We start from the raw sequence: 19,220 nt of genomic DNA on the forward strand, positions 1-19,220 counted from the left end.
AACACAAAAAAAAACAGTCTGACTGCACCAGAGGGGCAGCATGACCCAACTTGCCAAGCAAGCAGCCAGCACTGAGATCTAAATATCCAATCGTTTTCCTAGAGAGAATCAGCTATTCGTGGAACAGAAAGGGGCAGCCATTCACATCTTCTCACAGACGGGCTCTTAAGGCCCTGTGTCTAATCTCTGCTAATCCACTGAGCTGTATCAGCTCACAGACCCCCCAGGAAGAGAGCATAATCCCCTCTTACTCTGCTCCTCTAAATAGTTCACCTGCTTTAACGGTTAGGAGTACAGCTCTTGCAGCCACGATGTCTAACAGCTGAGTTGTAATAACAGTCTGTGCAGTTGGCCTGTGCAGAATATTTCACTGCTGTTTAATAGAGTATAACTGAACAGGTGTGGCACAGGTGAGCGGATGTAGCAGGTGAAGGGCAGGCAGCCCCTCCAAAGCACCCCATGGAGCAGATGGGGGGTGGCAGCACTGGGCAGCACCCCCACGAACCTCCTCGACCCCTCCCTTGATGTGGCGTTGGCCACTGGTCCAGTTTGGAGCCTGCTGCCATGGCAACCATTGCCGGACACCAGGGGGCTCTGATGAAGACCTCGGCGAGAATGTGGAGGAGCTGGTCTCATGCCAGGTGAGGCCCGGGGTCACTGAACCCCCAATAGGATCAAATGTCCGGCAGCTTCCAGCATCAGCCACTCCACTAATTAAGCAAATGTGACATCTGGAAGGTGCCGTGGTGACTGTGTTTTGACTTACAAAGAAATGTAACTTTGTACTTTCTTTGAGGCCTGAATAGGGCAATGATGACTTTTAGAGTGTTTACTGTTTGCGGGGATTTTGGGAGTTGCAGGTATATGTGGAGTTGTGGGTATTTGTGGGGTTATGGGTATTTATAGAGTTGCAGGTATTTGTGGTGTTACAGGTATTTATAGAGTTGCAGGTATTTGTGGTGTTACGGGTATTTATGGAGTTGCAGGTATTTGTGGTGTTACAGGTACTTATGGAGTTGCAGGTGTTTATGAAGTTGCGAATATTTATAGTGCTGCTTCTGACACTGCACTGATTCAGGACCAACTGATAACTCAGGAGTGGTATCTCTGTGGTGGAACATCAGCTTTCTCCATAGTCCGGGGTGAAAGGGAGCAGGGTGCTGAACGTTTTAAGGGGGTGGGGGCTCCTGGACGCCTGACATGAAGTCAGCCCTGCTCAGAACACACACACGGAGCTTTAGATGGAAATGCACCCATCAGGTCCCCCACTGAGTCAGGTTTGGGAGGTAGTGGGATTAAGGGGGATGCTATTTTTACATCTTGTAAGAAGGAAGTCTTGATTTGGGATTGATTTAAAACACCGGTGTAGTGTGTTGTCTGTGGTTGTCTATAGCAGGGAAATATTGGACAAATGTAGCACTCATTTGGGTTGCATTGATTACTGCTGCTGCGTACCGTATTTATAAATGAGACAAGCCCCCAGACACTGGCGGTAAGGTCTTCTTTTAGATGTTCAGGCTACTTATGGACCCACTGTTACGTAAGATTGTTGTGAGTCCAAAATAGCATTTCTGCTAAAATAGCCACAAGGAGATAATTAAACATATTATGGTTGCACATGTGTTTAAACACAGGCTGTGCCAGAATGGAATGGCTCTTGACTAGTAGCCCTGGGACCGCAGGTTTGAATCTGACCCACCTCACATTTTCATGGAATTCAGCTTTTTTTTTTTTTAGGGGGGTTGGGGCAGGCGGACACCAACAGGATTAATAGTGTTCATGTGTTTCTTTTAATGACAGCAGTCAATATAACAACTGAAATAAACATCAGAACATTTATTTTTAATGACAATTATCCACATAGTGTGCAGCTTTCACCACCCTGGCAGCGTTTAAAAAACGCAGGTATTTTTTGTCTGCTTTTCAGGTGGTTGACGCGACATATTTTCCGACGCGCGCTCTCTGTCCGCTGGTGGGAGTGTGCTCACCTGTGTGTGCGCGCACGTGTCGGTGCGTCCGCATCGAGGTGGAACTCCGTCTTGCGCGATACAGAGAGCAGGGGAGAACTGTAAACGCGCGACCGTGTAGAGACAAAAATGACAAGCTGTTGTGTAAAGAAGATAAATAACATAAAAGTTATTTAGTTTGTTTAATAAAATGACAATGTATAAACCTGTTCTATAGGAAAGGTAACTTTAAATGACTTCTGTTGTGATCTGGTCTATATAGAAAATAAAATTAAATAAAATGATCTTGATCTTCAAGGGGGGCGGGAGGTGCAGTTGGGTGAGCGGAGCGCATCCCTAATATAATGGTAGGGGAAACACTGCTATTCACGTTTGTGTTCGTTCACTCCCACGTGTCGTTCACGTGTGCCAGTGATATGAGACGTAAAGCTTCAGATCCTGCAGGTGGCTTGCAGCCCCTAGAAGCAGAACCAGTAAGGAAACCAGTGAGCCAGGGGTCATCCTTCATGTGGCTTATTTTATGAAAGTGCGAAATATAGAAAAAGTCATGTATGTGCAAGCCAATAGAACTGGTGACACAAAGTAGCATTTGTAATAATTATAGTTTTTTTGTGTTGTTAAAGTGTGTTGAGCCACACGAAGAACAAGAATTCAAATTTGTTATTCGAAGAAGATCCTGGGATTCAGGTTTGGTCGTTTGTTCTTTACCTAATTTATGGACATTATATAAGACCCAAATTATCGGTGCTTTAGGCAGAGGGAAAAGCTCTTTTTTAAAAAAAGAAATTTTCATGAAAAAGGAAAGATCGGATCATGTCTGAAGAACTACGTATAAGTCTTTAGTGCCCTCTAGTGCACTCCCCCTGCAATTGAACGTCTTTGACATCGTTTTAACCATAAAGTAGTTGGTTACCTTGTTGTTGTTGCAATAGACATAATATAAAAAAGAACGCAATTATGCATTATTGTAAGTATCACACTATAGCTTGTGCAATAGATGATAAGCTTAATACGAAAGTGTAAATTTCCCATTTGATTAGAAGATGAAAGTGTTTCTTAGGGGAACAAAAGATGTGGATAATAATCTTCTTCCTCCATCCACCCACATCCTAAGCGTTTATTCTCATCAGGCTCTCGGGCTATCAACTTTAGCTGTTAAATATAGAAACATTTCTTAAAAATACAAACATATTTATTAAATTGCATGTTAAATGTAGGGCGGCATGGTGGTGCAGTGGTTAGCACTGTCGCCTCACACCTCTGGGACTCGGGTTCGAGTCTCCGCCTGGGTCACATGTGTGCGGAGTTTGCATGTTCTCCCCATGTCGTCGTGGGGTTTCCTCTGGGTACTCCGGTTTCCCCCCACAGTCCAAAACCATGCTGAGGCTAATTGGAGTTGCTGAATTGCCCATAGGTGTGCATGTGTGAGTGAATGGTGTGTAAGTGTGCCCTGTGATGGGCTGGCCCCCCATCCTGGGTTGTTCCCTGCCTCGTGCCCATTGATTCCGGGATAGGCTCCGGACCCCCCGCAACCCAAAAGGATAAGCGGTTTGGAAAATGAATGAATGAATGAATGTTAAATGTATAATAAAAAAATCATGTTTATGTGGACCTTGACTTTAATAAACACTGCAACATATTTTGGATTGTATGCGAAAAGGCAAAACTTAATAATATATTTGGCAAGAACACTGTTTGAATGCCCGGCTTCACATTCAGAATGTACTGCTCACCTTCAAAGCATCGCATGGCATCGCACCTCCTCACCCTTGGTGAACTCTTGACCCCTTTCTCCCACCCTCTTTCCATTCCTCGCACCGGGCTACTCTGGCTGGTTGGCAGGTCATGTAATGCTATCAGTCCCAAACTCTGGAATTCTCGGTGACTGCCCTCCATTCTTTACTTTTAGATCTTCTTGTTTAATGAACATTTTTCTTTTTTCTAAACTGCTTTGTGTCATGCTCCGATCGTGCCGCTCCTCCCGTGTGCCACGCCCCCTCATCTAACTCGTGTGGAATCCCCATGTTTACCAGCTGTTTCTATTCTTGTTGATTGCTGTTATGTATTTAAATCCACGTTAGAGTCCGGTCATTGACATCGCTGTATGTCGACCCCTAATAAATCCCTCCTTTACCTGATTCCACGACTCCCTTCGCCTCTTTCCCTGCTCCGCGCCTGCTCCGAATGTACGACGGAATGACTGGACTCCGAGAGAAGATGCTTCGCCTCACCAACGAAGACTATATGGGTCTGGTGGATGTGCTGATCTACTGGCTCCGGCAGCCCGAGGTGAGGGAAGACCCAGCTGCCCCACCCCTTACTGTACCAGTCGAGGGACGTCCTCATAAGGATATCCATCTGCGAGGGATCCAAACCTCGCGTAGGAGATGCAGAGGAACTTGACCCAGCTAAGACGCGGGGGAGATGATCCGGCAGGTGAGCATAGACTGTGGTTTTCCCTCCTCCCTTGCCATGTGAGCTGCTGGACTCCTGCAATGCCAACTCGCAGGAAGAAGAAGCGGAGAGACCGCAGATAGGAGTACTTAACTCAAGTCTTTCTAAGGTCCGCTGCAGTCCCCGCTTACTTCTCGGTGGCCAATCGGGAGGAGCCCCCCCCCCCGATCCTCGAGATGGCGACACTGGCTTTGTCTGCACCAGGAGCCTGCGCGGCAGCCCCTTCCCCCGAGAGTGCACCCAAGGTTCGTCTCCCCGCTGCTTCGCCTGCACCCAAGACCCTGGTTGGGCAGTTCTTGGTTCTTAAGGGTCTGTACTGGCAAGGAATGGAGAATCTGGCAGTGCAGGACCCTCCTGAGGCTGTCCCGCTCCTTAAACAGCTTTGGGGGGAATTTGCCGATTGTAATCCAGATTCCCCACCTCAGGAGATGGATAAAGCGGAAGAAACACTTAAGAAGCTGCTCCACTTGAGGAAGAAGGAGCAAGCTTTGTCTGCAGGAGACCTCGCTTCGCCAGAGGTGCATCATCCCCCCGTGGTGTCTGCCCCAGAGGCACATCTCCCCGTGCTCCCAGACCTGGCTCCAGTTCCTGTATCCCCGGCTCCATTTCCCATAGCCCCAAGTCCTGATCCAGCTCCTCTTGAGTTGTCGGAGGAGGAGGAGCTGGAGTGGGATCCATTGGGGCTCACCCTGAAACCTTCCCCAGGGACACCCTCGGGTAGGTCACCCCAACCACCACCCCGTCACGACAGATCCCAGCCAGGACCCCATCTCTCGGTGTCCCGCAGAGAAAGAGGACACCTACGCCGGGGTCGGATCCCGCCTGCACCACCCCCCAGCTCGCCTTTGGTCCCCCTTGCTTCGGCCCAGCAGTCGCCTGCGGTTCCCCCTGTGGTGACTTATTGGTCGTGCTGCGGTTCCCCCTGCTCCACCTCGTCGGTCGCCTTCACCTTCCGCGGCTCCAACTCCCTCCTCGCCTCCTCTGGCAGTTCCTTCGCCTTCCTCCACGCCCTCTTCAGAGTCCCCTCCGCCTGCTGCCTCGCAGTCGCTTAGGGTGCCACCGGGGGGGGGGGGATTCTGTCATGCCCCGATCGTGCTGATCCTCTTGTGTGCCACGCCCCCTCATCTAACCCATGTGAAATCCCCGTGTTAGCACCTGTTTCTAGTCTTGTTGATTGCTGTTGTGTATTTAAATCCGCGTTAGAGTATGTTTCCCCGGTTTGGTCATTGGCGTCGCTGTGTGTTTCTGATCGTGTCGACCGCTGATATATCCCTCGTTTACCCGACTCCACGACTTCCTTCGCTTATTTCCATGCTCCATGTCTTCTCCGAATGTACGACACTTTGACATATATCTTTTTTATCTTTGTAAAATGAGATTGGGTTTATGTTGGGTTTGTAAATGTAATCTTCTATTATTATTATTATTATTATTATTATTATTATTATTATTATTAATGCCTCCACAGATGCATTAATAATATAGTTACTGAACTGCTTAAGGATCACCACAGGGACATTAAAAATGTCTTCAAGCCAAGAGTTTGTTAAATAAAACCTTGTTCATTTTATTTGTCTACCTGTACCTTGGGGTGTACGTCGGTGATTTTCCCCAGCCTTAGTAATTAATGGAGAATTCTGATCCAAATAACTGAGGATCGTGAAATAATGATCTAGGTGTCTTACAGGTTAATGACGAAAGTTAGTCTTAAAGATTATTATGATCAATCCATTACAAACCAACAGGCTTCATTTGCCATTTGCAGAAGTACATCAGAATGCTACCCTTTGTTGATCCCATCTTGCTTGCCGTAGCTTGGGGGTCACAGCCCAGGGTCAGCTAACGTGCAGCGCCCCCGGAACTGGGGGTTAAGGGCCTTGCTCAAGGGCCCATGGACATGTGAGTCTTAGTCTGCTAAGCCACATACTACTCACGCTAATCAATAATTTGCCTGGTAATCACTAAAAAGTTGAGCAATTATGTGTGTTGCAATTAAACTTGGAACAATTGTTCTTTTGTATGGTTAAAAAGCGAGAATCTATCTAGATCCAGTCTTTAATAAAACATTTAAAGATAACTGAGAAAATTAAAATAAACTGAATAATATTAAGGATTGAGTGGGTTGTTCAAATTAAAGAGAAAGTTTATGACAAGGAGAAGCCAGCATGCATAAGCGGGTCCCTGAGGGCCAGCAGTGGAGACAAGGTACAGCAAGTCATTAATCAGCCTCATCAAAGCTATTAAACGGGGACATGGGAACGATCACGGATCGCTCTATCGCTCTTCAGCAGCCTCTCTTATAGCTCATGAATTTTTTTTTGAGTTGTAACGCCAAATTACCCAAAGTGAGCTGGACCGAATACCGCGGATCCAGAAAATTTATTTGACTAGTGGCATGAACGCTGTAAAGAAAGGTGAGCCATCTAACTAATGTCAAATTAAAGAGCTCATTTAAGCATATATACGGTTAATCATGCTGCGCTGATCACTAGGCGTACTGTACATAGACGTAATGTGATGTGGCATAATGTCTAATTGAAGCCGTGGAGCTTCATAATCCAACCTACTAGAGACTCACAGCCTAAGTCCCGTTTTTACCAGTTTTTAAATTTAGTTTATTGTGATATGACTTTTATGAACATGGCAGCTATAGCCTAGAACGTCCTTTATACCATTATAACGTACATGGTATGTAAAGTCAGAATAATGATAATTATTGATAAAAGTGTCGGCCTATATTACGAGTAAAACGCTTCTGGTGCATTCACTTCAGTTTGAGGACTTACTGGACGACTATGGAAATTAACCATTCGGAATATTTAACAGCATTTTCTCGTTAAAGAAACTACAAAATACCTAAGATTATTTTTCGGTTGCTAGCGAGAACCGTCATAATCGATGTCAAATAGCAAGCTTTTTAGTTGATTTTTAAGATAAAATGTCCCAAAGCATCAATCAGGTCCTGAGTCCATCGCTAAGTCCGGCTGGGTTAGATAATGCAATCTCAAGCCACGTACGTCACCATGTCCTTTTAATAACACAGGGGGGTTTCTGTACGTATTTGGTCAAGTTCCGGCTTTCTGCTATGCGGAGGCTGAGGTTTTAAGCATCCATATCTATGAAACATGCAGAGCTTTACGCTATCGTTACTACTACTTAGAAGGGGGACGCATGCGCAATGACAGCCAGCAGCCGGTCGCTGAAAAGCCCTGTTCGAACGGATGTAATAAAGGCGAAGAATTATCTCCATCTCCTGGCATTCATGCTGAGATTGTAAGTACTGTCAATTAATCTTGTATCTTCAGACGCGTATAATTATTTTTTGGGGGGAAGGGGGGACAAATATTTCTAACTGTCTGGGTGGCATTTAATAATTGGTACACTATACAACCTCCGAAATGTTGCCTTTTCTGGATTATTGCTGGGCGAAGATGCCGTTTTGTACCTTCTTTTTACATGGTGGCACTATCTAACGATTTTATGGGTGATATTACTCTGTTTCAGCCAGGTTACCCTGCTTTTTATACGGAAGCACTGGGATTATAATAAATATATATTGCTCTCCACACCCACGCACGTGTAGGCTATATATTGTGATTTTATTATCCTCTGGCTGGATGATGTACCCGGTGTTATTTTTCTGCCGGGGACTGGCTTGCGAATTTCCCCATACCACATGCTTCTATATATGCCCTCCCAGCTGAGTGGATTGATAAATAGCCGTGATCAGTGTCGCTTGTCGGTCCGCCGGTTTCCCATGAGGAGATCTCGGAGCGAAGGGGCGAGGGTCCAATTCTGTGTGCCGTCAGGACACCCCGGCTCCATCAGCGACGCCTCCGCTCCGCTTCCCCCCATCGCTAAATATTGTGACATGACTGCCTAACGCAGATTCCTTTGACAGGCGTCGCGGCTTTGCTGAAGATTAAGGACCCCTCCATTACGCTTAATCAAAATAATCACCCAGGATCACAACGTCCACTGTCCGTTTTCCATCATGCAAATGGATTTCGGTGCATATGCTGAAACAACGGACCTCTCACTTGCCCTACGAGCGTATTAGAGAGGGAATTAATGGTTCAGTTTATATTCCATTTAACAATATAGCCAGCCGAAATTAAACACACAGGATGTTAATATTAATTAATAAATAAATAATTTACAGTAGTCTGGTATTTTTAATAAGGTATAGATTAACCAGTTTTTATTCAAATGAGCAACGTATACTTAAATTGAGAACCACACATCCAGTCATGATCCTGATGATCCGTAGTCTAGTCTTGACACCTAAACATGAGGTGTCAAGTTTTATCTGGCCTTGTGGGGACACAAATCCAGCGTGGGGGTCTCGCACACAAATGGCATGTTGGAGTCATCTGTGCGATGTGAGAGGAATTAACGTAGGTCAGCCAACACACCTGCACATACAGTCTGAGGTCAGATGCAGAGAAAAATTTGGGGGGATGTGGGGTTCAGTGTAAACTAGGATGACCCCCTACTCCATGTCAGGAGGGACACTTTAGGTTTGTAAACTACCATTTCAACCATTTCAATTCAAAGGACCCGGATTTCACTTTGTCACCGAGTCCTTGCTGTGTGCTGATTGGTCAGTCTCCTATAATCATGCATGTGTCACTAATGTTAATGTGAAACAGCTGGATGAGTCTTTCAATCAAGGAAAGAAACCAGTTAAAGTAAAAGACGAACCGAATAATTCAGCCGAGCACAGGAGCCTTTTAAAGCAGTTTGTAAAACCTGGAGTAGCTTATAGTGCCGGCTCCCCCCCCTCCCCATCATGGATTAGATGGTCACCCTAGTGTGAACTAAATTCACAGATGTGTCCTGATAGGGAACCCCAACCCCCCTCCCCACACAGACACGTGACACGTGCCCCATAAAGTCCTTCCTCTCCGAACTCTTCTGTTCAAGTTCATTGGGTGACACACCTCGGCCGACTCGCTGGGCGATCAGGTGTCACTTGATGACCGAAGGAAGGACACCGTCATGAATAGTCAGGTGTGGTTCCACCGGGCTGCCTCAGTACTGCCTTGTCCTTCCCTGCAGTCTGGGCCCACTACCCAGAACATCAGCCAGGGCTCCTCAAGGTGGGCTAGACGAGGTGGGGCAGCCTAACTGCTCAAGAGCAGCTCGAAAGCCCAGTGAACTGAGACATTCTGTACACTGTCAAACTGTCATCTCTCTGAACACAGACAGACAGACATACTAGCATACATATATCAAAGACTTCAGTGCTAACAGCAGACGGCACAACAGATTCACAAGGCTGGCTAAGGAAATGCAGGCACCTTTTACATGTATTCATCACCTTATTAATTATTGAATGATTCCCCTGGACAAGCTGTATGCTATTCATTATGCCATTTATGTTCAGTACTTAATTTATGTAATTTAATGTACATCTATCCATTTTCCAGCTGCTTACACTGGTTAGGGTAGTAAGTTCATTTACCAGGTGTGTAAAATTGTATTTAAAGCAAGAAATGGACATATATTCGACATATTTATTGGTTTTGGGGCAGATTTGTGGGGAATGATTGTATTCTTAGGAAGGCAGGCCCTTGGGGGATGCATACTTTTTGAGGTTTACAGAGAAAGCAAATGCACACAGGGGGCACGGCAGCAGAAATAAGACGAGCGAGTCGACCGTGTCAGCTTCTGATCTCAGCTCTCACACTTGTAATGACTGATATTTTTGTCCACTGTTTTAGGCTAATCGCACTTCACGTACAGACACATCCTGTTTTAGAAAGTCTGCATGACTACCTGGCTGAGTGAAGTATTAGATCTCGCAGAGGAAGCACAAGGCAGGGGAAGATCCTGGTCACCGTGCTTTCAGTGCTGCTGATAGTTCTGCACCCGTGAATAGCGAGATGTTTGTTTGTGAATGAATCCGTGCTGGTTCCTTTAACTTTGAAAATCATAACAGTGGTTGTCGTTGATAAATTTTGTTGAGTCGTTGGCGACTTTTGTCGACCCCGTGGTCAGAGTACTGATTAGGAAATAGTTTAATACTGATTAAGGGTTCAGTGTTAAAAGTGCAGAGACTTTTCGCGGGCCAGATGCTCAAAGCCTTTAATTCATATATGTCAAAGGATGGGTGGGGGTTGACCGGGGGGGGTGGGGGGGGTCAGGGACTCAGTATCTTTAAAGGGAGGCAATTTATATAGAGGCAGGAGCTCAGGCACTCCTCCCTGCACATACCTGAGTGAGAGTATTTCTCCTGTATGTGACTGATTGGTGCGCTGGACCTGCAGCCAATGGGATCGGAGCGGATGGAGATGCGCAAGCGGCAGCGGATGGTGCAGCACGGCGCGGCCGATGACGGCTGGACTCAGCGGGGCTTGGGGAGCCCCGCCTCCAACGCCTGCTGCTTCTGCTGGTGCTGCTGCTGCAGCTGTTCGTGGTGAGTGTTCGCCTGCAGTCCACTCAGTTCCTTTATGTAGTATAGTGAGCCTAATGGGCGAATGTTTATTCCAACTGTAGTATAGGTACTCCAGATGGTGAGTATGTGCTCTGTTTCTGTGGTATAGTGAATCTCATGGGTGAGTGTTTAGCTGTAGTATGGTTGCTTTCGATGAGTATGTCCTCTGTTTCTGTGGTATAGTGAATCTCATGGGTGAGTGTTTAGCTGCAGTATGGTTGCTTTCGATGAGTATGTCCCCAGTTACTCTTGAAGGTGAATTTAGGTCCTGTTTCTGTATTATAGTGAATCTCATGGGTGAGGCTTGCAATATAGACACTAACACTGATATGCATTTGTCAGGGCCAGTACGGAGTTATTTATCCCTGTAGTATAGTTACTCACTAAGCCTGAAGCATAGAATCTGTTTCTAGTGTGTGTTTACTCATTAGTCAAACTCTACAATTTAAGTCAGGGGTAAACATTTTAATATTGCTAATATTTAGTCTGCACCTTCCCTAGGGATCTTTGCCGGTCCCAGTATGTCGCAAGGCGAAGCATTACTGGGATTCCCAGGCTGCTTTTCTCACATGGGCGAGAGGCCTGCTGATGATACACTTGTCTACTTGCAGTCTTACAGCTAAGAATGAAGAGGGGGATGGCAGAAGCTGCGGGACGGCGCACGACGCCAAGACCGAGGGCAGCGCCGACTGCGAGGACAGGTTAGCGGCGTGGCGTTAGCCGTGAGCCAGCATGGCGGCTACCCCCCCCCCGCTCGGGATCCTGACTGAGACCGGGGGGGCCTCCTGGGAATGGAGCTCGAATCCCAGAATGCCAGCTGTTCAGTGCTCTCTCGCATTTTCGTTACAGTTTTGACTCACTGCCTAACATATTTACCCGACATCATGATCGGAGTGGTTTCGGGATGAAACTAAGCTTGCGGTAACATGGCTGCAGTCTTGCATTTGGGGTGGGGACCAGCCGCGAATATTAACTGAGCTTAAAGCTATCAGCGATGCAATTCATTCATAATTTGTTTGCAAATTGTAACCCCCCCCCCCCCCATGACCCTGCATAGGACAGGCAGGTACAAAAAATGGATGGATGGATGGATGGATGGATGGATGAATGGATGGATGGGTGGGTGGATGGATGGATGAATGGATGGATAACGAAGCAGCTTGCATGGGTCCTTGATGTTATGAAGGAACATCTGTATCTGTCTTTTTGAAAAGTTTCAACCCTGTGTTACTCACTTTAGTCCTAACATCTATTCTAAATCTGATGACATCATGTCCCCCCCCGCCCCCCCCCCCCCCCCCCCCCCCCCGTCTGAAGCCCAAAGCCCACTCTGGAGGAGGTTCAGTCCTGGGGGCAATCCTTCGACAGGCTCATGAAGTGTCCCATGGGGAGGAAGGCTTTCCGGGAGTTTCTGCGGACGGAGTTCAGCGAGGAGAACATGCTCTTCTGGCTGGCCTGCGAGGACTTGAAGCATGAGACCGGCAAGGTGGCCATCGAGGAGAACGCCAGGCTCATCTATGAAGATTACATCTCTATCCTCTCACCCAAGGAGGTAAAACGGGCCGAGTTCTTCCATCATCTCTCTCTCAGTCTGACATTAAGATACTTAAGGTCAAAAGAACACCAACTGTGGGTCTTATGTAGCGTTTTTGTAAAGTATCGATGCATAATTAGACTAATATCCATATCCTTGAACATCCATCCATGTTCCAACCACTTATCTAGAACAGAATCATGCTGAGCTTGGAGCTTATCCCCAGAAGCACATGGTTGGGGAACATCCTGGACGGGACACTAGTCCACCGTAGGACGCAGACACTCACAATCACGCACCCTGGGCAATTTAAAGACACAAATTTACATATTTGCTTCAAGTCATTGAGGTGTGTGGCTGCAGTGCCGTCCAATAAGCCATTGTATTGCGTCACATGTTTCAATGTGATTGGCCGTATTTCATGCGTATCTCATCCCTGCTTCTATGCCAGCGCTTTTCTCTCATTCCCTGCCTCCGTCCTGCTGACGTTCAGGCTTGTATCCCTAGGTGAGTCTTGACTCCCGGGTTCGAGAGGCGATCAACAGAAACATGCTGGAACCCACCTCGCACACCTTCGACGACGCCCAGCTCCAGATTTACACGCTGATGCAGAGAGACTCCTACCCTCGCTACATGAACTCCTCTGTCTACAAAAACCTGCTGCAGACCCTATCAGAGCAGTGCCCAGAGTCGTAGTTCCAACATTTTCCCAAACTCCACTTTGTCTGCGTCTCGAACCCAGTCCCTGTTCACTCAAACCGCCATACTGCTGTCCCAACTTCAAAAAAGGGAAATATCAGTAGAAATTTGCCTATTTTTGTTTATTTTTATAAGAGTTCGGGAGCATGGTAGTATTACATTTATTTACAGGACTTTCGTCCAAAGTGACGTAACAAGTGTGGATCAGAGAGCACAGTTAGAAAGTGTTCCTGGAGCATTTGGGGATAAGGGCCTTTCTCAAGGGCTAGTTGTTATGGTTACGCTACCAGCTATGGGATTTCAACCCATACCTTTTCAGAAATGGGCATAAATGCGTAACCGACTAAGCTGCAAGCAACTCCAGAGACACGGGTAGAGGTTGGGTTCACGGAAACATACGTCAGCAGACCCGTCGGGGCGATCCAAATGGAGCACGGTGTGGTGTTTTGATTGAGTCAGATCTTTAAGTGACGCCCCATAGGCCCGGTTGCCCTGCTGGGGGGTTTGCACCTGCAGTGCTGCAGCCGCTATTCCTCCACCTTGGACCTCAGCCTCTCCAAAACCCGAGCGAAGATCATTCCCATGCGCGTCACTGGACACTCCAAAGGAAATTCACCATGTTTGATTTTTTTTTCATTCGATTCTTCTGTTTTTGTATTATTATTTTGTAGAGGACGAAAGCTACCAGAATACTATACTTCTCAAATCTGTCAAACAAATGGGGATTTACCTTTCAGAAAATAATGTAATCTGGTGTGGAGGGCAGGACGGCGAAGAATTCCTGTCTGTAAAGATGGAGAGTGACAGGCTGGTTCAGGTGTTCATGCTCTACCAAGGAGGCAGCCAAACTGGGTCTTCTATTTGCTTGCTCATTTGTCTATTTCTTTGTTTGTTTGTTTGCCTGTTTGTCTGTCTGTCTGTTTGTTTGTTTGTTTGGTTCCTTTAGATTTTTTTTGATGTATTCACTTCATCGTTCAGCACCCATTACAAACATTTGTGGCAGCTCCAAATTTCCAAAACCTTCTTTTGCGCGTAAATCCCATGACCCTGTGCTTGGCTGGCTGGCTGGATGAATAAACTAAGACAATTAAATCGCTCACGTTTATCAAGCACCCAGTGAATAAGAATAATTATTTAACTGGGTAAAATAAAAACGGCGATTCGAGCTGAGTTTTTCGTTTCTGTAAATTCATGTGTCTTCATGGCATTTCTGATGCTACTACTAATCATAAACGGACACAAACGGGCATCACTGTCTTCACAAGAACCTCAGCCCTAACATACCACGAGATACAGTTGGACGGATGGCCCCCACCTCCACCCCTCCCCCTCCTTCATATTCGTATGGCATTTTTGGTCTTGCGGCCATCTATTTGAAAAAAAAAACACCAAAGTCTGAACTTCATTTCAGCCCGTAGCTCATATTCTCTCAGTTATTTGTGTTTGTCCTGGGTTTTAAAAGAAAAATGAAAAGAATAGCTTGGAGCTGCCACGTTTTCCTGTCTGTCTCCATATCACACAAAGACGGATACATTCTTAGGGAAGTGCCTAGTCGTTCCGTTTGTGGCATCTAGTGTGCGGCCAATACTCATCTGAGCCTCTTTGCCGCATAAATATAGTTTGTCTACCAGCTGTGGCTCCAGGTGACATCTGTACTGGCATTAGAGTAGACTTACCGCACATGTGCAGTTTTACCGTATTGGAAGACGAGCAGATCAACCTCAGATTCTTATTGGTCCAGAGGCATGCTGCCTATTAATGATCTTTATTATATAAAATGTGTTATTTTGAAACGTCAGAGTTTACTATCAGGAATGTTTACAGTGTTTTAGAGTGTTCCTTGTCTGTTTATCTAAAGGATTAATAACTGGGGCATTTTTGGTTATTTAATAAACAATAAAGCACAGTAGTTTTACCCATTTTTCCCAACCTGTGTTTTGGCCTGAAGATAGCAGACTATGGCTTTGCATTACATGCCGGGACACGTTAATACGCAGGTTTGCCCACACTGAAAGCCAGGGGCCACTGCTAAAAAGGAGCCTTGGGTAGTTTATTAAGTCAGGAATTACACCATTGTAGAAAATATCAGCTGTTTTTTTAAAGAACAAGAGACGTGGAAAAAAATGAAGGAGAAATAAAAGAAGAGAACAGAATCCAGCTGAAGAGCGTTTCCTGTTAGCGATTCTTACAGTGTCAGCTCACAGTGCTTCTAAGGATCATAAGATATGAAATTTGCAAATGAGAGGAGGCCGTCCGGCTCGTCTGGGGAAATGTCATATGATGTAGAAACACCTTATTTAGTTCATAGCTAAAAGAAATGAACTCAGAAAAATGCTGACTAGTGGCCAAAATTGTCGGAACACCTAGCATTTTCGGAATTATACTTTAAAAATAACTACAGTAATTCCTCCATTTTCCAAACCGCTCATCCTACTGGGTCGCGGGGGGTCCAGAGCCTATCCCGGAAGCAACAGGCACGAGGCAGGGAACAACCCAGGATGGGGGGCCAGCCCATCGCAGGGCACACTCACACACCAGTCACTCACACATGCACACCTATGGGCAATTTAGCAACTCCAATTAGCCTCAGCATGTTTTTGGACTGTGGGGGGAAACCAGAGTACTCGGAGGAAACCCCACGATGACATGGGGAGAACATGCAAACTCCACACACATGTGACCCAGGCGGAGACTCGAACCCGGGTCCCAGAGGTGTGAGGCAACAGTGCTAACCACCATGCCACCCCGACCACGGTAATACTGGCAGTAATGTTTATAAACAATCGAAGAATGTTTGCAATCATACATTAGGTGGTTAAATAAGTAACTGGAGAAACTGGAATAAAATCTAAAAAATTTGGGAGTGTTTCCACAATGGCAGCCCCAATAAGGGTGCTGGTGTTTATCTGATGTGTCTGCAGCATAGGAGAATCTCTATCTGGGTCCAGGTGAACAGACTAGTCAGTGAGCTGGAGCAAACCTTCGTTTTATTTTATTGATCTACAAGCTATTTCAAGACAGACTGTATCTATTTCTCATCTGAAGGCTTTGACCTCCGCCTGTGTGAAAACAACACCACAGTCGACATTTCTAATGCAAGCCTGGCCTGCTTAGATGAAGATCATACAGCTGAAATATTTCTTCAGCGGGATTTTACGCTCTGTAGTGTAGGGGCAGTTTGAACACGTGGGTCAATTGGCTTGACACGCAATATGCCTTGCGGCCACTAAGGGGCGCCCCTTAACTCGATCCCTGTTGACTGTGTGCTGTACAGCACTTGTCTCCACTTGACCCTTTCTGAATCTGTTGTAATGACATAGCTGTGGTTGCAGTACAGCGGTAGTCTGTTGTCTTCATCTAAGAGCTGCAATATAAAAGAAAATGTCATAAGATCTCCCCCCGGTGGTCAAGTTCAACAAACAGCGGCAGTTGCGGCTTTCGTGTCTGTCAAGAGAGCAAAGCAGAGATCAATTACAATCTTTCTGGCACAGGCTGAATTTATCCTACCTGAGTTCTTTATTAGCCTTGAATGGACTGCCGATTGACCGAAATATTTTATGCTAATTATATTATACCTAATACCTTGAGAGGTTGGGATAATATATTAATTGATTACCACGTTTTAATTACGCGCCCTTCACACGAACGTGTAAACGCCTAGCTTCGAGTGTAAATGCTCTTATTGCGTTTGCAGAATAAAATCGTCCTAGTTTATTCACCCATCAAGATAAAGACTTCGGTTCAAAAGAGCTTAACAAACTGAGACAAAGACGTGTCCGTTTAAACGAGTCTGTTTAAATCCAGGATCTCTCCGTGCTCTTACTTGTTTTTAAACGTGTAGGTTTATAAGGCAGTAATAGACTGATTACGATTTCTTCATGTATTAAAATTAAATTGAGTTCAATCTTGAGTTGATTATACGGTCCTAACTGAAACTCTTCCAAATATCAGTAAATGGTTATGAAGAAAAAAGTATAGGCCTGTATATACCAATGCAAAAAAAAAACCGAAGACGTTTTATTGAAGAACTCTTTGTATTCTCATTACATGATATTTATTTATTCAGTAGTTATTTTTTTCCCAAATAGCCAGGCAGCAATCCGTAGTTAATGACCTTGGTGAAAATCCAAAAGTAACGTTATTACTCGTTAGAGCGCCGGATTGGGCTTTAAGCCCACGAGCATAGCTGGCCAATGGATCTTAAGTACAACACCGTAACTAATCGACCATCCTTCCGCCACTGTTTAGTGCTAAGTATTAATATAAAATAGCTCAGTATTGCCTTAAAAATAACTGAAACAAAATATCTTAAATGGAAATGCCAATTAACCATTGAACAGCACTAGCATTTAAATAAGGGCATTTATCGATGCAGTATGTATCCAACAGATGGCAGTGTTTCCTTAGGATAACAAAAGAAGTCAACGGAATATTATTTAAAAAAAATCTATTCTGTGAATAATTTGCATTACCGGATACAAAATGTACTGTTCTGTATTAGCAACTTTCCTGAGCTATGTTTTTAACAGAAAAGACCTGCAATTAACTCGTGCGAAAGAAAAGAACGATTCAAATATTTTATTTTCTTTAGTTGGCGAAATAATTGTTTCCATGGTGAGATATACTGTGCTGCACAGTGACGACGTAACATTTATCTAGGCCTATCCGTCCAAATGTGTATGAACACCCGCAGTGGTGTACGCTATATGAGTACTTTCTTGGTGTTTATAGTGAAATTGGTTTTAAACTAAATAATATTTTAAGACTGAACTACTGGTGCCAATGGACGCCTATTGTTATGTTGAGATATGACTCTCTGGAGGCACATTATTAGGTATATTCAAGCTGTATTCAGTACAATTTACTTTCAAATGTATTTGGCACGTTTTATAGTGCATTCAAACGTTAGCAAAGGCCATCGACATTACCGCTTTATCAGCAATTGCGCGGAATATCAAACCCCGAAAAATAAGCCCGACAATATTTTAAATGAGAATAATACAACGACGTAGGAACTATACTACCTTAAGTAATTTAAGGAGTACAATTAGCAATATTAATCTTAATATAGGCTAATTAAGAATGATAGCTAAACTGCAAATGAAAATTAAATGAAAATACTTAGATCGCATTGTATGGCGTAAACTGAACATTAGGCAGCTATCGGAAATGCCATGCACAGTCGTATGCTAAAGAAGAGTCACTGATTTTGATGTACAGTGTCAGGCCGTGAGCCATTGAATGCATGCAAAACGGATGCGAGAAAGTAATGCCGTCAACCGCAGAGGTGCGATGCTGTCATTGGGAAGCTGCTTCAGTCTCACATGGAGCTGAAGCTGAAAGCAGAAGAGTTTCCGATTTCCAGCCTGTAAGACTTGGGGCAGTCGTGCAACCGTGCCAGCAGCGCGCGCTTAATACGTGAAAAGAAGCGGGCGGAAATTTTCAGCGAAGCACGTGAATGTGAGAAATTATAAAAGAAAATGAATTGAGCTGCGTTACTCAGCGTGCTTTCATGTGGCTAGATACAAAAATCTCTCATCAATTGCATCCTAGAACTTTAAATCTTTTTTATTCGCCCGAGAGAACCATGCGGATATGAAGACTTGCATATAATAAAACACAAACTGGAAGCTCAGAATAAAAATCTGCTGCAGTTAAATGGTTATTTAAAAAAAATCATCTGCATGAAATGGGCTGAGTGAAAACGGCCCGTCAGTCACAGAAAGCTGCAGAAACCGCAGCTGCACGGTTCGCTTACATTTCCGCGAGTTGTGACTGCATCGGTCTAGCAGAGATGAAGCCGCAGAAGGGTATGGGGTCTGTGAACTGCAGGGAACCAACAAGCTTCTGCATCATACTTAGATAAAATAGTCTGATTTATATGTTTTCTATTTAGAGTTTCATTTAGTGTTATCTATTGCCAGAAAACCATTCAGGTTCAATTATTACAGTAAATTGTGTAATCCATCTATCAATTTTCATTATATATAGCAAGGCATATTACATAGTTAAATATTTTTGTTTCGTGGAATTACACGTGTAGGCCTACGTGCCTCGTACAACCACTTGATTTTTTATTTTTTGCTGTCAAATACAATCGTAGACATCTGGCTGACATTATTTTGCC

At 45.0% G+C, this 19,220-nt stretch overlaps 1 protein-coding gene across 3 annotated transcripts; it reads left to right on the forward strand.

The window, feature by feature from the left end:
• The first annotated feature begins 409 nt into the window (after positions 1-409).
• LOC125740065 (regulator of G-protein signaling 20-like) lies at positions 410-15,008 on the forward strand. Of its 3 annotated transcripts, none has more exons than XM_049010775.1 (5): positions 410-641; positions 10,694-10,842; positions 11,472-11,561; positions 12,178-12,412; positions 12,902-15,008. In XM_049010775.1, the coding sequence occupies exons 1-5, from the start codon at positions 525-527 to the stop codon at positions 13,088-13,090; spliced, it is 780 nt and encodes a 259-aa protein (XP_048866732.1). In that variant the 5' UTR covers positions 410-524; the 3' UTR covers positions 13,091-15,008. The 3 variants fall into 3 exon arrangements, with proteins under 3 accessions (XP_048866732.1, XP_048866731.1, XP_048866733.1); XM_049010776.1 differs by lacking the exon at positions 410-641 and adding an exon at positions 7,626-7,694; XM_049010774.1 differs by lacking the exons at positions 410-641; positions 10,694-10,842; positions 11,472-11,561; positions 12,178-12,412; positions 12,902-15,008 and adding exons at positions 3,859-4,403; positions 4,531-5,488.
• The last annotated feature ends 4,212 nt before the right edge of the window (positions 15,009-19,220 follow it).

Source organism: Brienomyrus brachyistius, chromosome 4 (assembly GCF_023856365.1).
Source record: "Brienomyrus brachyistius isolate T26 chromosome 4, BBRACH_0.4, whole genome shotgun sequence".
Lineage (NCBI taxonomy): Eukaryota > Metazoa > Chordata > Actinopteri > Osteoglossiformes > Mormyridae > Brienomyrus > Brienomyrus brachyistius.

What these genes read in the sequence shown, in the direction of transcription:
- LOC125740065 (XM_049010774.1), top strand. Translation starts at nt 4,598, where the DNA reads ATGGCGACACTGGCTTTGTCTGCACCAGGAGCCTGCGCGGCAGCCCCT.